General features: G+C 35.7%; 1 protein-coding gene across 2 annotated transcripts in view; it reads right to left on the bottom strand.

Annotated features, from left to right (window-relative positions):
• Window positions 1-21,107, bottom strand: part of PDE3B (phosphodiesterase 3B) — a 73,205-nt gene that overhangs the window by 12,243 nt on the left and 39,855 nt on the right. Inside the window, exons 2-5 of one of the 2 annotated variants that reach the window (XM_072338173.1) lie at window positions 5,026-5,076; window positions 3,924-4,172; window positions 1,609-1,751; window positions 4-110 (exon numbers count right to left, since the gene is read on the bottom strand). In XM_072338173.1, the coding sequence (XP_072194274.1) occupies window positions 4-110; window positions 1,609-1,751; window positions 3,924-4,172; window positions 5,026-5,076 (550 nt within the window). The remainder of the gene's footprint in view (window positions 1-3; window positions 111-1,608; window positions 1,752-3,923; window positions 4,173-5,025; window positions 5,077-21,107) is intronic. The other variant, XM_072338174.1, reaches the window with a different exon arrangement.

Raw genomic sequence — 21,107 nt, 5'->3', positions numbered from 1 at the left:
TACCTGCTCGTCTGGAACCTATATGGTGAGCCAATGTCAAAGATGATGATCTCTGTTTTGGTATCGTCAGCAAGTTTGCACCAAAAGACCCATTTGAATGAGATCCTTGGCTGAATTACAAACAAACAAGGAAATCAAAACCAGAAGTTCAACTAGAAAGAATTTTCCTTCTTTCCTACCTTGTATTCCACTATTATCAAATAAAATGCTCGCAAGATGTCTAGACTGCTCTGATAGGGTTCAACTACCATTCGAATAAAAAACAAATACTAGAAAGAAATCAAGTTCAAGATCAGATAGACAATGAACCTCTACAAAACTTACAAATACTGTGCAAAAGCAACAGAAAATATTATGTAGTACTAAAAAGGCACACTGAAGGCATTCAGACAACGTGCCATATCATTTATTTCCTAAAATTATATTTACTTTTTTTGAACATTGTCTAGAAAGAGTCCAATGTATCTATCTGAGCAATTGTATTGGTTTATCAGTTAGGCTTCTCTGCAGGACACTGAATAATGCTTTCACGACCATTTGTTTTTTAAGGAATACTATGAAAAGTAATTGGAACTTGTTGAATCATTGCTTTGCATAACTCCTATAAATCTCACTGCTAAATACTACACAACGATGTGTAAATTTATTCATTAGTGATAATATCTGATATAACAGCATATGCTTTAACAAAGCCAGCTAAATTCTAATAGGTCTAAAAGCTTTTAAAATACTGTTTACATTGCAAATACAATCTTATGCAGCTACAGCATGCTTCCCAAATCAGTCTTACATAATAAATGAAATCATTAAATATCTTTAGAAATAAAGCTGCTTTTAACTGCCAACTCCAATACTTATATTGTTAACTTGATTGATAAATTATGCCATCTGCTGTTGTAGGCCTGGAATTACACTCCTAAATTCCAATTAAACATTTCCTGCACTAAACAAAGATGTAATGTGCAATTAAAAGCAACTGCATGCACGAAATCTCCAATGGAAATAATTTCTATGAATCTAATTATTTTCTTTTAGAATGGGAAAATTATATATATAAATATTTTTATGCATTATACTGATGAGAAAGCTTTCTTATCATACCTTAATGCTTGCTCAATAAGCGTATGAATAATAAACGCTGCTATACATGCATGCAGCAGTGGCTACCAAACACAAGAATGTCACATAATCCTTTTAATTCGGAAACAAGTTTCCAATACGTTTAAAACATGTATAATTTTAAATTTCAACTGAAAGGAGAAAGAGGAAGTCAGTAATCATTAACGGGTTATACAACTGCAAAACAAAGTAATTTATTTTGACTACTTTTTTGTTGTTGTTGTTTCCTACCAAAACCAATATTCAGTCCCAGTCACCATGATGGTGCAAGCCATTCAGCCTCAAAATGACTGAATTTCTCCTTGAGGCCGGAGTTACGAAAGTACAGTGCATTATTAACTTGATATGTTTTCGAATTTAAACTGTCAGAATTTGAAGACACAATTTAAGTATAAGATTCTACCTTAGACACTTACACCATTACAGATATGAACATTTCTGAAAGGCAGCGTTTATTATTCTACCCTTAAAATCCTGTTAGGTGCTTACCTTGACACACTATAGTCCTGATGAGATCTCTTACTGTTACTCCGTTCCCATTTAGAATACTGTGACTCTATAGGTGGAATACCAGAAACTCCTGAAGATCGTCTCAGCTGTGGTGTTGGCAGGCTATTCCTGCTAATTAATCCCTGTTGAATAATTTCATTAGAGTTGAAATTGATGTAATTGAAATTAGATACTAAGACTTCATTTTTTTCTTACTGAAGATAGGATATGACACTACTGTTGTTGATGGTAAAATAAGAAGCACAGTATTTCATCTTTATTTTTACTGATCAAGAAAATTAAAAAGATGCATTTAAAAATTATTCAGCTTATTGCAAAGAGTTATGTTTCATTGGTGATGGTGGTTTTGTTATTTAATTTTTGTTCTTTTATTTGCTTGAAATTAATGTAAGTGAAGGTACTTGTGCTTTGAAATCCACATGGTACAACTATTACTCTTCAATCGCTTCCAGAAATTGAGATCTTGCAGAAACAGCCAATTGCTGTGGGGCTATGGATAATTTTTTCCACTCAGCTCAATCACACAGCTACATAATCAGCTTTCCAGCACCAAGAATAACTTCAGATTTCAGGAACTCAGATAACAAAAATTGAGAACTATTGTGGAAAATAAAGAAAAGTTGACACAGGGCCAGCCCTGGTACATGAAGGCTTCTTCTCTGTTCCCACACCACTTTCATAGCATCAAAGAGGTTTCCCAGATACCTCTCCACTCCCAGCCTTGAAGCTGTTATTTTAGATATGTTGTAGCCCATAAACATAGGATCACTGTTGTGATTCTCAAATGGTCCTATATAGATATAACTCAGGACTTATTTGCTCTATCTTACTGAGCTACACTCAGAAATGTGTGCAACATCTAAATGGTAATTAAGATAGCCTAAGTAATAGATGTAATAGGATCATTGAACTCAAACTGCAAAACTAGCTCTGGTTTATCTGCATTTATTGCACATAAAACCTATATATTGTATTCTAACCACATTTAAGAAATCTGACTCCCGTCAGTCCACAATCCACTTGTTTAACTCAACCTTTGATAAGTCCATTCAACCTGGGGAGGAAGGTACCGCTCCACATAACTCAGATAAATGGAATCAGACCTTGCTAAGGAAAAAAATAAATCAAAACCCTCTGTCAGGAAAAAGAATGTTTTGAACAAAGAATTTAAAAGGAATATTTGCAGTATTGAGTAAGGTCTGCAAGATCACATATGAGGAAAAGTCACCCTCGGATATTAACTTCAAAAGGTCTAGCAGAAATTATGACTTCACACTTTTAAGTTTCATTGAGTGGTCAAAGATCTTACTTCACTCACTACCATAGACTTCAAATAATGGAAAAGTGTTAACACAAAAAAAATTAGTTTCTGACCCCGAAATGTCAGACTGCGGTGAGACCTTGCTATAAGATGTACCTTGATCCTGTTTGCTTTGCTGCAAAAAGCAATAGTCACAGCCAGAAAGGTGAAACTGTATAAGCAGAACAAGACCACTATCTACACAGAAACCTGTAGTAGTCCCTAAGCAGCCCTACTAGAACCAGAGGAATATATTTTCTCCAAATTAGACAAACCAGTTAGGCCAATGCTGCACTAGAGCAACCAAATATTCAGATGGACAGGCAATGAAGGTGTTAATTAAGCCACTCTTGCAGAGTGATTTACTATACAGAAGTTAAACAAACAAAATCAAAGGCAGGTCTGAAATCAGTCAAATACAAGCTGGAAAAGTACATGCTGGGAGCAGTTAAGTAGGCAGCAAGGGTACGCAGCACCTGTAAACTGTCTAACAAAATACAATGGACTCGTGCCTCGAGATAATCTGCAAGAAAATAGAGAAAATAGCTGAAACTGTAAAGCAAGACTCAAAAATTCTTGCAGGTTGGGCATTTAGCCCAGAAAAGGCAGCAAGTTGTCTGAGCCCAGACTTTGGTCACAACGCAACATTGAGCACTATGCACTGTCAGGCTTAGAATGGACTCCTGTGTCCAGTGGACTCTCTTGCAACATGGGGAGCACAGCTGAAAATCCCTGACAGTAGAGAAGTCTACTCCCTCAAACAAGCACACGTGTTAGCATAATACCTAAAGAAGGCTTCAGCACATGTACTGAATCTGGCTTGTGATCCAGTTTATCCGACTCCAAGATACTAAGCTAGCTGTCTGACCATTTTTGGACAACCTGTCAACTGTCTGGAAATGGAAGTAACACAGTGTAGGGATTATTTTTTCTAGATATATAGATATATTTAAATAGCAACACACACACAGTGACAATGAAAAAGTAATTTGACCTTGAGTGGCTTTCGATCTCCTTTTTCAGCAGGATCATCTACTTCAGGACAGGGGAAGAAACCGGGAAATGGTGTGAATGGATTAGCCTTTGGCCTGCATGTGCCTGAGAAAGCACCAATCAAACTATTAATGCTTCGAAGGGAAGAAATCACTTGCGGTGGAAGGGATGGGTCAGTCAGGAGGTCTGTTAGCATGCTCCGAGCCTCATTTAGTACAGAAAGATCAACTCCAGTTCCACTGCCAGCATTCTAAAAAGGATGGAATCGTTGCAAACTATTAACATGTCAAAACATTTAACTTTAGAATAGTTAAGTAAGCATCCTATCTACTGCAAAATATATACTGCAAAATATTTTTCTTTTAAAGAAAAAATATATGTAGACATACTAACAAAGCAATTTTTACTGGTATTTCCTCATGCAAAAAAAAATTCTCAAAATTCAATACTAGCTACTAAGCTATTTTTTCTCTTTAAAAAATAAAGATCCTATCCCAGTTCTTCTTACTTCAATTTTTTTATTACTTTTTCTTAGAAGCAAAATTAGTACTCTACATCCTCCAATAATGGCAACAGAAGCTCTGGTGGCCAAACTGTTTAAGACTCTTGCAGAGGTAAAATTTCCACAGCCTCACTATCAGTGTTACTTCTATTTATACTGAAACAAATCCTAAAAATTGCCTCAAAAATATCATTAGTGTCATTAGTTTTTATTTGGTGCAGCTCCCTGAACAGGAGCAGGAATAGCTGATTAGATGCCAACATTAACACCAGAGACAGACATTCAGGAAAAAAAAGGTCAGATCTAAGGTCTAAGTTTTCTAACATCTGTGGGGAATCAGTCCCTAATCTTATGCTAATGAGCATTTAAAGGACGATCAATCAATCAATAAGCAAGCAAAATTGCTCCCATCTTAGCTGGGTTTGATACTATTGTCATGTAGACCACAGAAAGACAGGGCCAACTCTGTCTGACTGCTACATATTAAATCACTGCTATGTAGATACAATAAACTAGAGTGCATTAGAACAACTTAGGTAACTAAAGCTTCTGTGCTCAGTGAAATTTCATCAGATAATAATTAGATTCATAACACACTGACCTGGTAGTAGGGCTTGTACCATTGCTTCAAATCCCAATCCCAAAGAATCATCTGTAATAAAGAAGAACAACGGTCAATACATTAATGCTTAAAAATAAAAATAGAATAAAAATTGATTATGTGGTGTACTATTTTATTTTTTTCCATATGAAACTATTTTCTCTGTCAATGCTACAACAACTAAAATCCTAAAGAAATGTCTGAATAAATTCCTATGCAACAGGGATCTTTTGATGATGGGCAAAACTACATAGGTTTACTTCAATATTTCTAGGTTTTTGATAAAACATTAAGTTCTAAGATAAAGCATCTAAATCTATTCATCCAGACTAGTAAAAGTCAATTTATTCTAAAATCCAATATAGAACAATATAGAACAAGTGTCCAGCTACTAAAATCAGGAAATGAGAAATACACAGTTCTTCCTCACACAATAAAATACACCCCTGTCCTTCAGGATATGGGCTATACTAGGCTTGGCAAATCTCATGATGGAACTTTCTACATGAATAGCAGAAGCACAGAGTAAAAAGTAAAAATCAATACAGTAAGCAAATCTCAATGTCAAAGTGAATTTACAGCTAAAGCTTGTGTCTAATCAAATAAATTGCTGCAATAAGTCCAAAACTGAAAAACACAGTACTGTGTATATTTTGTACTGGGTAATTTACAAATTCATATATTTTGTAAAATATTTAAAACTGTTTAAAAAGTTAGGAATAAGGGAAAAGATTTTCCTTAAACTAATACTTATTGCTGCTTTAACATCCAATAAAGATCCATGGAGAGAAGGAGGGAAAAAAAAAAATAAAAAAAAATCACATGAGAATTTGTCAAGAAAATGTTCAAAAGGAAGCCACCAAAAGATTTCAAGTAGTTTTGTATACACAGAATTATGGTTGGGTAAAGACCGAACCTACTGTCTTCATTTATGCTCCTTTTATTATTTCAGTTCTATAATCATTATGCAATTTGTTACCACACATGAGAAAGGACTTTGCAACAGTTGATGGATGCAAACCAAGAGTTCTGCAGTGGGATATGTATTTAGACAAGCTTTCCTATATATATATATGACACACACACACATACAGACACACATAAAATATTTATCATAATCTAGCAAAAAAAAACTGCCTCTCCATTTTCTCTATCTTCTTGCCCAATACATTTGGACTCAACTGGCCAATTAGAGTCAATGATGGGAGTCTACAATCTTATGAGTCATACTCATAAATGTTATTTCTGTTGTAGATCATATTTACAAAATACTGTAGATGGTTCATTACTTGGAAATATTTCGTTCATTTTTGTTAAAGGAGAGTCAGACAGAATCGTGAAGGTAAGGAATCTGGGGTACTGTGGCAGAGATGCAGGATGAAAGGTGGACAATCTAGGAAAAGCCTCTTGACTTTATAATTCCTAAAAAGAGAAGTAAAAGGGAGAATAGTTATCTGGGATATGCTTACGTACAACTGGGTCCATAAACAGGAGAAGTTGTGTAACACAGCTAACGACATCAGTGTATGTACTAATACCACTGCTATTAGCCTCTCAGGAGTAAAACTGACTACCACACTAAACTGTGAAATGAGAGCTATCAGCAAAAAACACCCTACAGCTGAGAAATAAAGACATCTTTGCCATCTTGTCCACACGCTCTCCCAGAACCACATCTCATTACTGAGACTTAATACTGGCTCATTTTTATGTGCTTTTTCTCCAATATTAAGATATTTAAGTAAAGAACACAAATATACTGATACACACTGATATTAGATCAACAGACATGTCTTAGTAGTACAGGCATTGCCCTACATGTACTTTCCAAATGTACATGCAAACTGATCAAAGGTCCATACTGAATGACATTGGCTTTAACTACACTGATTCGTATGCATTTTCCAGGTCCTATTTTCACAATAACAATTGCTAATCTTTTTGTTGAAATCAAATACATTACATCAACTGTGTGCACACCATTCAGAATGTGGTAGTAACTCTGTGAAAAGAAATGTCCATCATATGCATTCAGCATCAGTAGTCACATTAAATTACAACAGGCAACCTAAAATCGTTGGGTTTTTTGACTACTGTTTTTCTCTACTATGTCACCATGAGGAAATAGAGCATCTGTAATGACAATGTCTAAGAGTTAATTTAATTGATTGATTTGCTTACTTTAGGAAATGTAAATAAAATCTTTATTTTTCTATTTGGTCTTGTCTAATAAAACTGCATGGATTTCACAGCTCATGGCAGTCTAGACCAGCTGTATTAATATTTCATTCTCTTAAAAATCTGATAGAGAATCCAGCTTAGAACTTCTTTTTCTTCTTTTGTGAGCTCTGTGTAGAAAGCACTGTACTATCATCATTCATTAAAAACAAACAAACAAAAAAACCCAGCTCCTCAATACCTCAGGTTAAAAACATTATCTGTATTTCAAAAAGCATTCTCTTGCAGAAAGAGTGTTTTGTTACTTTCTGCTTGAGTATGATTATGAATCTATCAGCCAAACAGCTTCACAAAACCCACCAAAACCACAAAAGAACGTCAGCAACACAATCTGAAGATACTATCAGCTTCAAGTACGTCAACAGTGCTCGCTTAAATTTTCAGTGAGCAAAAAATAACAACATACAAGGAATGAAATTTGGATGTCTGCTACATTCCAAAAGTGATCAGTTTTTCTGACTTCTTGACAGTCACTAAATTCTCATGACAGATCAATGTTCTAACTATTCTCTGATAAATCAATTCATTTGTACAACAAAACAAGCACTCACAAGCAAAAACAAAGACAACTCTTTTTCCCCTTTCTTCCACCTATCATTACAGAGCACAAATAAGGTAAAAATGCCCTCGCCTCCTAGTTCATATTTCGCAGTCCTGGACATTTTTCTGCTTATTTTTATAGGTGAGAGCTATGTTTGATTTTGTTCCTCCAAGACTAACAGCTCTTTCCTGGGGCAAACACAATATTCCATACTGGCTCGTGCCCAGCAGAAGGTGTAGAAAGTGTCAGTGAAGAAATGCAGGCTGCACAGCAGCAGTACCCAGGCAAAGGCAACACCTACAGACTCCTCTTTTGTCATCTTCACACGGACACTATTTAGCACCATGTTTCAAGTTATTATAACATCCACTTGCTATGATAACTGAAGATGGCCAACTGCTTAAGCATGTGCACAGACTGAGAACAGCCATATTACATGACGTAACACTGACCCCAAAATTAAGATTTTAAGGATTTGAGGTTTTTAAAATGATTAGTCTAGCTACCATGGCCTCGTTAATCAAACCCTTTCTAAAAACCAAAACATACAAGGTGACTATTAGCCTGTTACTGATGAGCAGTACAGCACTGACAAACACTGTCTCGCCATACTTATGTCTTTTATTCATACTAGAACATTTCTGTATCAAATCTTTAACTGCAGATGTTTTTACTGTTATAACAGCTTTCTTCTGCGTTTGTGCATAAATGTGTACATACCTTTAAGTATACACACCTCTATAAGCTCTCCTATTAAGCTCTAGAGAACTAGAAGTTCAAAGACTTCCTTTCTTCTTTAGCACCACCTTCGTAGAGAAACAACCTCAGAATCTGAGAGGCATAAACTCTTCATTGCTACCACTAAAACTTCTGCCCTATACCCACCCAGTGTGCACAAGCAACAACAATGTGCACTGTTCACTCAAAACCTACTCCCAGTGCAAATTATGGTTTGATATTTTAAATGGGATGGCATCACTTCATACACTGTTTCATCAAATGAAAATCTTCACAGCTCAGATTCACGATTGAAAACTTTCCATTTTCATTTAAACCAGAAGATTCAAGCTTTGCCACTGATTTCAGTTTTCTCAGCAAATGAACCAAAACTTTTTGAAGTAACAAAAGACAGCTTCATCTGTGTGATACCAACAAGTTAATACTATTTGGTTTTGTTCACTATACATCCTGGTGAATTGAAAGCCTAATCTCCTGAGAGAAGACAGGTGTATTGTTTTACCACAGCTACCAGACTACCATCGTGCATGTTAACTGTAAAACTTCCATCTGGCACATATTGAAGTAATTAAAATAACCTTATTAAAACTATATGCACAACCTCTTCCAATAAGCACAGTGAAAAACTGCAGTTGCTCAAACAATTAATACTCTTCCAGGCAAATACAACTTGGTAAAATTCTGTTCTACCCAAATTCTTCCTAGTTAATAATGAAGGGGGATTATCACCATAGCTTAAATGCTGAAAATAGGCCACAAGGTGGCACTCACATCCAGAAAGCCTCCCCCCAAAAAATCTTTGAGAGAAAGGAACAGAAACTAGAAGAGTTTGTGCTCTGCAGAACTGAAGTTTTTTTACGGACAAAGGGGGGAGGGAGGGGGCAGTTTTAGAGGTTACCACAGCTAACAAATCTTGCTTCTCCACAAACACTTCTCTGCCTAAGGAAGAATCTACTATTTCCCATTCAAGTTAGAAACTACCTATCAGCTACAATTACTTTTTCACTGTGCACCACACTCAGCTCAATTAGCTTAAGGCCATGCATTGCAACTGCACTTTGAAATAGTAAAAAGGCAGTATCTTGGGAATTACTATTTTTGAGAGTCAGAAATTTAATTAATTACTGAAGATTGCCAACATAAGTCACAAAGAATTGCACTAACCTTTGAGCAGAATGAAAGTAAAAGGGAAATGGTTTGTTTTAACTTAATGTGAACAGATCTTCAAAAACATGTCTCTGGCAAAACCTCAGCAATATTTGATTTTGCAACTCTTGGACTCGTTGCAGAAAGATCCATATTCTGAAATACTAAGATTTTGTAACCCACTTGCATGTAACATTCTTTGTCTCCTCTAAGAAGAAACACCTGACCTAGGAGAAATTTGAGTCACAGAAGTTCCAAGTTACAGATCACATACATGAGCTTATGAGCATCAATTTGCAATGCCAACACTACAGAAGCCACACCACTGGAACCTAATAAGCTTTCTGTGGACTCTGAAAATGCTATGAATTTCAGGTGAGGTGATAAAAGTATGGCTTTTCCACTCTCTGTGAGCACATACACCAGATGAGTTCTCATGTCAGCCTGTCTACTCCCACAGACTCCCAGTTCATCCAAAGAGCAATGATCACACTGCCCTGTTTTTATATAACTGCTTTGTCAGGCTGGTGGGATTTTGAAGGAAAGTTACTACAACAACAAAACAAATACAAACAACAATGAAAAAAAGTACAAATTTACAACAGTACTACTTGTTCATTAACAGTCAGGGTCTGTACTAGGCTTAAATAAAATAATTGAAATCTACGTTGTCTATATAATTTATTTCAATACAGTTAAAATGTAATGAAGCCGCATACAAAAATGCTTTAAGTACAAGTGGCTGTTTCGGATTTGGGCACCAACGGCTGAGATGGGTTTAGCTCAAACTGAAACGTGTCGCTCAAATCAAGCTAGGAGTCCCACTGAGGGAATTTTTAACACTGAAAATGAAGTTAAAAAGCTAAAAAATAATTGTTAGTCCTTAACAACAGAGTAACTACTTAGAAGAATTAATTGCAACGTTCAGATCTACAGATGTTAAGTTGCATCTAGGGAAACCTTAAACTTACTGGAAACACGCAGCAAAATGGTCACTGTGCATCAGGTATTACCCTTTGTTTATACTCCTGACGAATGCCATATAATTTGAACCAAAGAATTTTAGATTCAACTTATCTCAAACTATTCATAATCCATCGATTTATGGGGACATTTAGGACTAGAGAGGGAGGAAGAGGGATGGGAAGCAGAACAGAGGGATGCAAGTAGAACAGAAAAAACCCTGACTGTTGAATAGGAACCCAGGAGTTATCAAAACTTAAGTATAGCACTTTGACTAAGCACAGGTGAGCAACACCAGACACATCTGTTAAAAAAATGTACACAAAGTAAGAGCAGGAAAGGTCCCTCCTAATACAATTTATAGCACACACAGCCACACGAACAAACAACATTAATTTTATGAAGAGGTAAGGAAAAATATCACCTTAAAGGATTGTAGTCTAAATAAACTAAAAGCAGATGAAAAGTCAAAGAACACAATCAATGAAAAATGTCAGTTTGTAGACTGCTTATTAAATGATTTTTTCATAGAAAATCATCTTTCCCATCAGGTTGCATCCAATATTTGCAGGGCCCGACCAGACGTGTTTCACAAGAGCTGAGGGTCCAAAAGTTGGATTTTCTTTGGATCTTCTTTGCATGAGAGCCACAGCTCTATTAGGCTAAAGTCATACTGCAGGAATATTTTAAACTTCCAAAACTTTAAGCACAAGAAATGCCTATGAGTTTTACTTTTCTCAACATAGAACCATTGAAATGCTGAACTGTACAATCCACACAAGTCCATCCATAGCATTAAGATTTGTAACACTGCTGTTTGATTGCCTAAACTGGCGAACCAGGAAGCTGCAGTTTCAGTGAAGTCTTGGCATGATTTTTAATGCTCATTAGGAAAAGAAAACTTGTCCAGTTTGACACCACTTGTTCGCATTCCATGCTCTGAATATGTTAGCAGAGACAAAGTGAGTAGAAGAATGACTTCCGACCAAGTCTTTCATTGATCAAATATAAGACTCCTAGTTGCCAGTACCATCTGGTTGACACCACAAGGCATGAGCTCCATAAGTATTTCCATAGGAACTAAGCATAGAATTAAATAAGCAATGAAACCAACACCATAGCAACTTGATTCAGAAATCAACTCTGTAAAAAAATCACTTCATTCAAAAGCAAAATATATATGATACTTAGAGCATGATGATATTTCAGAAGCCACTAACCTTTCCACAAAAATAAATGGGAGAGGGTATAAGTAGAATATTTTTGCAATCCTAACACTTATCAATTCTTGTCTCTACACAATTTATTTATCCAAGCCTGAAAAATGTTGAATAGGTTGTGAAGTATGGAGATAGACACAGTCTTTGTAGAGAAATAGACTATGCTTTCCCAGTTCTGAGGTCTGGATGTGTGTACTGATGGGAGATGGCCATGCCTCCATCCTAAACTAAGCTGAATTCTTTCAAAGAATTATTTTCACTTTTGTAAGAAACCTTATATATACTTTCATTACCAAGAGCCTCAATCATATTCAGTTAGTTCATTAAATTCCCATTTGATACATCAAATATGTGTGCAACGGATTAGCCTGGGCAGATAAGAACAACATGGAAACATACAGGTTCTGCCTACTAAAACGCTTTGACTACACTCCAAGGTACCAGATCCAAAATGCTCCTCTGTAACAATAAAGTTTCAAGTAAGTCTTCAGCAGGCTTATTTGAACTGTTAATAATAATGCCTGCAGGTGCATGGAAAAATACTTTTTTGATTGGCTGTTTTGGGTGTTTTTTTTTTTTTTTTTCTTTTGTTTTCTTCTTATTTTTAAACAAGATGGTACTTCTGCTTTTCTAACCAGGAGTATCAGCAGGTCAGCCTCCACTTTGCTTGCTCTAGAAAGTTTACACTTCTCCTTTTTTATTTTTCCTCCCTTTTATTTGCTCAGATCTTCCTTTCGATATTTTTCAAATACTTCAGGAAGTTTTAAAAGGTGTTTTGCCTATTAAGATAAAGTGTTGGTTTTTTTTTGTTTTTTTTTTTTTTTTGTGCATGTGTGGGGCTTTTCCCCCCCTCTTTATGTGGCTGTATGTAGAAAAAAAAAAAAAAAAAAAAAAGAAAAAAAAAAAAGAAAAAAAAAAAAGGCTAAAACCACACTTATGTCATTTCCTGTTCCTTCTAGGTTTTGTCAGACTTGTACGTCAGAGTAAAGGCCAACCAGTAATTTATGGGAACAGGGGGAGGGAGGGCAGAGGAAAAAAAGCCTGCTATGTGCAGATCCTTTAAGTGCCAGTTACAAGCATTTTCCTTTGGAGCATGTGGTTCTAATCACCATCAAAGGAAGAAATAGTGCTAGGTGGATTACTGCTCTGATCCAGTAGTTGCTCCAGCGTTCTCGCATTCTGTGCCCCTCTCACTGTCGTGCAAAACCTAAAGCCATTGTTCAAGTTGTGTTTAATTTTATGAAAAGCAAAATCTAGAAACTGTTCCCAAAACATCCTTTTCATGTCTGCACTTTTCACGTCTTTCCCTTTTCAAGTATTGATACTGTGTTAAAATGATGCACAGTAAAATCTAAAGCCTTCAGTGGTGTATTAACACACTGCTGCTATATGTGCTGCAACAGATCAAGACAGCAACTTTAAATTTCATCTTTCTGCTGTAGATGAATGTGCACAAATCTAATGTTGAAACATTCTACTGTGTGCTGATATATTCTTAACACAGTAACGAAGAACATTTACCAGAGATGAACTGATTTCCTCTGTTACCTTTTCTTTTTTTTTTTTTTAATCAAGTGTTTTTTCCACCTATTAACCTTGGGATATATTAATGAAACTCTGATCTGTATCTTGGCAGGAAACAGCAAGAAATTATTTCATACGGCCACTACTTGATGACGCTGGTGGTGTTTCTTAAGCACTGAGTGCAGAGTTACGGATTTTTTCACAAAGATGTTTTATCAAAACTTTGTATTTGAAAATCTCATAAAAATACTTACATTTCTCCAACTCTAACCCCAAATCCCTCTCCAAAACAAGCAGGGTAAAAATTAAGCTCTACAGTTCTTATATACAACTTCTCTGGGCAACTTGTTCCAATGTCTAATTATAGATTATGCAAAGTTCCCTTTCATTTCAAATCTGTCAGCCTGCTTCATTCAATGCCCCCAGATTCCTATAGGAATGAGGGAATGCAAAAAATGAGGGAAAGCAAACAATCAGCACAGCATTCAGGGAGACAATTCACTAAAAGATCTGTTTTTGTAAAATATGATAGTTCTTGTCCAGCTAACTTTGGTTACAAGGCAGTACGTTTTGGAACATGAGGCACATGAGGAACATGAGGCTCTATTTTCAAAACTCCCAAGCTACTACTGAGACACAGCATCTTCATAAACATATATATATACACATACACATCGGTGTAATGCTGAGGTTGGAAATTATACATGGGGATTGAATTAACAGAATTCTCTGTTGCTCAAGCTAAGGAATTAATAGTTTTAAAACAGATGAGAGACTGTAATTATAAGCCTGATTACAGTAGTACTTGGGTCAGTAAATGTTAAATTAGCATTAAAAAAATACTTTTACGGACAAGTTTCTGGTTGCAGTGCCAGGAAATATGAGATCTCTTGGAAAAAATACAGAAATTCTGAACAAGGTAATACAGATTACTGATAGAAACAGAGAAAAATGAGGGAATGCAAGTTGCAACACTTTATAGAAAGTGCCAATTTATTTCTCTGCACTGAATTCATGCTAAGCAGTACTTAAGTCAAACTCTCCCCTAAGAAGATGGAGGAAGACATCATTATTTTAAAGCATTAGAAAAAGACTTACTCAAAATCACTTTGTGAGGTTCACTATATCCCTCAAATGTTGTGCCCAACACAGATAACTGTTTATGCCACACACATTTTCCAAGTGCAACACTAATAAAGAAAAGTCAGTGCAATGGGAGTGCAGTGTGCCTAATTCCACCTTGCCTCGTGATAAACTCATGATGATTTTTATGAGTGAAATTGATAAGCCTGCCCCTTTCCTGAAAAAAAAGAAAAAAAAAGAAAAAAAAAAAAAAAAAGAAAAAAGGCTTGAAATGTATCAAGCTGAATTGATCTCAAAAATACTCAGTTAACAAAAAACTTATTTTTCATTTTGGTAGCATGACTCACATGGAGAAACTAATAAAAAGGAAGAGGTCAAGAGAGGTCAAGTACCTTCCAGTGACTGTACAATAAAAACAGTTACCCAGCTTATTAGACACAAACAGAAAAGTATTAGGACATTCTTTTAAACTGCAAGACACTTAGGAAAATCATCAGAACTGTAAAAAAATCACATAAAAACCTATGAAGTACAAATTTTACAGTAAGAACAACATTAGCCATTTGGAACAAGTATTATTTACAATACACTGGCAGTACAGCATACCCAATAAATCCATCAAACATTACAAAGACATGCTAAGTAACTATTCCCTGGGGATCACCACTAATTCTTCCATTTCTCTTCTTCTACAGCCTTTTGTGTATTTGCTATGAAGTCTCATCCAGACTAAATTTTTCAGAATAGCTATTAATAAGATGAATCCAACAACAAGAACTGATCTGTGATCACCTCTACCCCCTTTTTCAACAAATTCACCTCTTGATTAGAATCCACCTCTCCTAGAATTTCATGCTTTCAGGTTTTTTTCTTAAAGCAGAAAAGAAACATAGAATTTTCAACTAACGCTAACCACAGAAAAACTATGGGATGCCAAGGTTCAAAGCACTATCTGACTAGAAAAATACTGCTTCAATGAGTTGCAAAGAAAAGCTTTTACAGAAGTTTACATATCAGAGCATTACAAATGGTTATTCCATTAAGTAATTAAAATGCCCTCATGATCTTTATGAAAAAGACAAATAGTTGTAGAATTATTCGTTTCTTTTAAAACGTGGAAGCTATCCAAATTGAGCTTTATGAAAACGATTTTTCTTTTTGTTCTTGTTAAACTACTTAAATACAGAGTTCTGAAATCAATAATAACATTTTCCATGGCACTAATTTTTTAAATTGTAAAGTGGCCATTAGAACTTATTCTCCGAATGTTTTAAATGTATCAATTAACTTCTATCATTCAAAATGCATATATTAATCAAATACCCTTGTGAAATAAATACATATTAAACCAGGAGGGAGACTAGCCAAAATAAATAAACAAATATTTATTCATACTTGGTCCAACACATGAAAGATAAGATTTAATTATAGTAACCACCAAATGAGTAAACTCTGTACAGTGAAGTACATCACATGTTGTGTCTTGCATCATAGGAAGAGAAAGCAGAAATTATACCACCTTTGAGAGATGCAGAAAAATGTGGGGAAGCTGTCAGAGGAAATGGACAAAAATTGGAAGAAAAACAATTTGCCCCAAAATGAATTCAGAGGTGAATCGTTGAAATATGTAAACACTACAAATATATATATATATATATATATAAATCAATAGAACTTTCTTACATGGATATCATATTCAAGAAACCTACTGTACCCTGAAATAGAGCACACTGATTATAAATGAATCAGCCAACGTACTTTGATTTCCAAAAAGAAACTATGATATGATTTCCCATTACTGTCATAGTAGAAATCACACTTACATGGAAAGAAAGGGATAGGTCTCTTCTGGGTTGATGATTTGTTAAAACATAACAAATAAAGAATAACTTCAGGGATTTCATACAGAAGAAAAAAATGACCAGAAAGACACTTCTTCAAACATATTTAGATAGAAAACTAGGTTCTTATTGCCAGGAAATATCAAGAATATCAGCCAGGAAAGAGATCTTGAAGTAATTTGCATCAGCACTCTGCTCAAATGTTTGAAAAAAAAAAAAAAACAAAAAACAAAACAAAAAAACAAAAAAAACATCAAATGATACAGAAAAGTCACTGTCACTACATAACAGTTACACTAGGTGACATGGTCTAGAGCAGTCACAGACATGCACTGTGGGTTGGACTTGATGATCTTACTTGTCTCTCCAATCTTAATGGTTCTGTTCTATGAATTTACTTTTGTCCACTGCAAACACCATAATTCAAGGTAAAACTACTTCAGTACTCACATTTAAGCAGCAATGTTTTGAAGTAACTATAACCAAAACAATCAATATCATACTTGCATAAAAAGCAGTGTTGACTAGACAGAAAGTAATTCCCTCTTCTCTCCAACTTGATAACAGTAAATAAACTGTATTTAAGACAAAAGGAAACAAACCTTATAGGAAGAACTTCCACTGTTGCTGTTTTAGATTTTCCAGTGGAATTGGAAATTGCTGACACATATCCTTACATATAATGGATTCTATTGGAAATAAAGATTATTGAACATGAAGATGCTTGACAGACCAAACATTTCAAACAAAAGCATGAGATTAAAGTAAGCCACAAACTCTGAATTAAAAAAATATGTTTACAGATCCATGCCTGAAATATATGGAAAGAAGAAAAAGTAAATAGTTAAGAAAAACAAGATAAGATAATGCTGATTGTATTGATCTTATCTTGCTTTTCATAACTATTCATTTTTTTCTCCTCTTCTCATCACTTCCCAGTCTGTCTGTTCGTACTGTCTAACTTTGTTGTGCTTATTTCTGCCAAGGATAGTCAGCTGGCCTATAAGGTCAATTAGATCAGTAAGACATAGGCTAATTGCCATAAGTATTACGAGAGATTGTGACCTAGAGATCAGTCAGTAGGAAGTAGATGGTAGGAAAAACAAATAAACAAGCCATAAATCTCTCAAATTGAGGGAGAGAAACTATAAAAAGACCCTGAAAAGTGATAATAGCCTTTGTTGTTGGCTTCCTTTTTTCCTGCTGCCACATTTTACAAGGGGAAAAAAAAAAGGGGGGGGGGGATGGAAAAAAACAAAACAAAAACAAACCTTGTATCTGTTTCAAAGCTCTTTAATGCAGCTATACAGCACTGTGCAGTAGGAGTGCACAGTGGTGCTCTCCTGTTTAGTGAAGACAGGTGTGTAGGTATGAGAAATGACACTCCTTAAAGACCTGTTACTGACTCCAGTTTAATATAAATATGAGGAATATTCCTGTTTTGACCTCTACAGTCACAGTAGCCCATGTTTCAATTATGCCACCAAATGATGAATAGTATCTTTTAACACTGAAGAAGCAAATGTAGTCAAGCTTTAAGAGAGTAAGATAAAAAAGAGTGGAGACATTTGAAGCTATGAAATATTGGGCCCAAAGCGACTGTTTTTATTCCTTTCTTACATATGACATAGATTGTAGTAACTTCTAACCCAGCTGACAGGTTTATTTAGAGCCTATTTTTTAGGCTGGGTCTTTTCACATAAGCTAATTCCAGTTGCAAGAGTATGTGTGAATGAACATTTGAAATATTTCCACTACATTATGTCATACATAGCCTAATTTGAGGGTTGTAAATCACCCAACCTCTACACACTATGCAAACAGTGAAAGCCAGCCTCCTCAAATTACTGCAATTTGAAATATACATAAATATATACATAAATGATTTGAACACTGAAAGCAAGAGATAATTTATACCTATTCTCCAGATTCCAACTTCCTTCTCACCTCCAAAAGAATATATAAACAACTCTGATGTCTTTTACACATACAAAGAAGACTTATGTAACAAGTTTAGTATAGCAGAAAGACCACCATCACATTTCATTTCACTCTGAGATGTGAAATGAGAAAGTCTGGCATCTAGTGAAAATCAAAAATATAAAAAACCAAACACTTGTCATGACCACAAAACCTGAACCACTTAGACGTTTAAACAACTGAAATGTGTGAACAGATCTGAAGAATTCATTGAGAGCAGCCCTGCAAAGAAAAACTTGGGGATTCTGCTAGACAAAAAGCTGGCCCGTATGAGCCAACAGTGTGCACTTGCAACCCAGAAGGCCAACAGTATCCTGAGCTGCAGTGAAAGTGGGATGGCCAGCAGGGAGAGAAAGGGGATCATCCCACTCTGCTTCGCCCTTGTGAGAACTTCAGCATCCAGGTCTGGAGCCCACAGCACAAGAACGATGTGGAACTGTTGGAGTGAGTCCAGAAACCACAAAGATGACCAGAGCAGTGGAGCATCTGTCCTATGAGGAAAGGCTGAGGGAGCTGGGCTTTTTCAGTATACAGAAGGGAAGACTCTGGAGAGATCTTATTGCAGCCTTCCAGTACCTCAAAGGGAACTTATAACCAAGAGGGAGACTGGAGCCTGACTTTTTGCATGGTCTGATAGTAATAGGGCAAAGGAGAATGGTTTTATACTGAACAAAGGAGATTTAGATTAGATGTTAAGAAGAATTTTTTTTACTCAGAGGGCAGTGAAGCACTGGCACAGCTGCCCAGAGAAGCTGTGGATGCCCCATCCCTGGAGGCGTTCAAGGCCAGGTTGGATAGGAATCTTGGCAGCCTGGTCTAGAGGGTGGCAGCCTTGCCCATGGCAGGGTGTTGGAATTAGATGATCTTTAAGTTCCCTAGCAACCCAAGCCCTTCTATGGTTCTGTGATTAAAAAGTGATTTATAAACAACATGATAAAGACAGAGATCAGTTACACGGCCAGTTTGTGAGCAGGGGTGGTTCCAAGTACTTCTTCAAGCTAAGGCAAGGCAACAAAGCACAGAGACTTAACAGCAGTCCCATACAGAGGCAGAAAACAAAGATTAAATTTGCTATGTAATTTTATGAAATGGAGAACATAAGAGTTTCTACTTACGCTAGTCTGGAGATATAAAGAAAGACAAGGTTTATGTGCATGCTCATGGATGATATTCATGCAACATGCTTCACAGCTTCTAGAGCAGTGATGTGTACAACTACAGAATGAATGTATGGATGGAAAAGCATTTTAAGGCTAGACTGCAAGGAATACTCAAATCGTATACCAATCCTCAGGGACAGTTCTGTAGAAATACAGCTATTACTGTACATCAGATGTATGAACATGAGTATGTGAAGTATAAGAGAAATGTCAGTATTTATTTCAGAAAAATAACACTCTACTCAAGGGTTTTACATGTATTTGTAGAGGATATAGATTTCCTAACACACGCAGTTCCACTTCTTTTCTAGCTACTGCCCTTAGAAAAGTTCTTGCTTTCAGTATAAAGGTTTCCCTCTTTCTAACATTAATTCATTTCTTTTTTCAGAATTATCTTTTACGTAGAAAACATCACCAGTGACTCTCAACTTAGCATTTTCATATTGACTCCAATGGAGTATCAATATTTCTCTAAAATTATTAAGAAGTAATCAAAGTAAACTGTAACAGATACTGTTTAGACATGAAGTCTAGAAGACTATACAAGAAAACACTGTGAAACATCATCTTATTAGGTTCTCCCTCACAGAATGGTTTGAGAAAAGCAGCAATGCCCTAATTTATGGGTGCTTCTCTTACAAGCCATCTGCCTCAAGCAAAACAGCTGCTAGTGATGCAAGCTGGGAAAGTAGCCAAGCTGGCTCACATGCAACTATATATACCCAAGAGAGCAATTAATAAGTCACAAAACAGTACCCAATTATGCAAGCATTTTTGAATCTTGGGGCTCAGAACAGGGCTGAGAGAGTAAGAGAGCCTGAAGGAACTCTAAGCACTCAGCTACAGTGTACAGATGCTGCTTTACCACCTGATTTTTCCTTTCTAGCAGCTTTTGCACAAGACCAAGCGGGAAATTAACTTTCAACTAAAAGCTGGAAAGATGCATTAAAAATATTAAACCAATTATTAAATTGTAGGAAGATAGCTTATATAAACTGGTCCCAAGACTCGTGCAATGCTACCTTTCATTCAAAATGTAGGGTGTATTTGATTCAAGAAAAAAAAAGCTGAATATTTACACTGGTGGCATTATCTTGCCCTACTTATTTAAGAAAATTAAACCAAACGTTATTTCTATGGTCTTTTTTCAAGTATTACCATCTAGGTTTCATATATTTTAGTCTTATAAAAAAGAAGGTAATAAGGAAATCCGAAATCTTCTATCAGTTAATTCAAAGCAGCTATGGTTGGTTTTATGGTAAGTAACAAGATTGAAGGTGAGCACATCTGAGTAAGTTCTGATAGTTGTATCATACCAAATTGATTGTTTCCAATAATTTTGTTCACAGCAAGTTTTTCATTAATTGTCAAAATACATGGGAACTAAGGTCTGCATCTGCTTCTATCTTTATGAAAGGCAAGTTATGCTAGAACTTAAAACATTAGTACACACAATACATTAGCTCACATTTTGTATTCTGACATTAACAAGAACTGGACTTTACGAGACCATCTGTAGCTTTATAAAGAAACTGAACAGTAATCCACATGCATAAAAAATCAAATCTGAATAGTTATTAAACATGTGAGTAAGCCTTTTTAGTAGTAAATTTTGTCTTATCTTATAAAATAGAAATATAAGTTGTTT

This window comes from Excalfactoria chinensis, chromosome 5 (genome assembly GCF_039878825.1).
Source record: "Excalfactoria chinensis isolate bCotChi1 chromosome 5, bCotChi1.hap2, whole genome shotgun sequence".
Taxonomy (NCBI): Eukaryota; Metazoa; Chordata; class Aves; order Galliformes; family Phasianidae; genus Excalfactoria; species Excalfactoria chinensis.
This window is presented reverse-complemented; position numbering and strand designations above follow the sequence as displayed.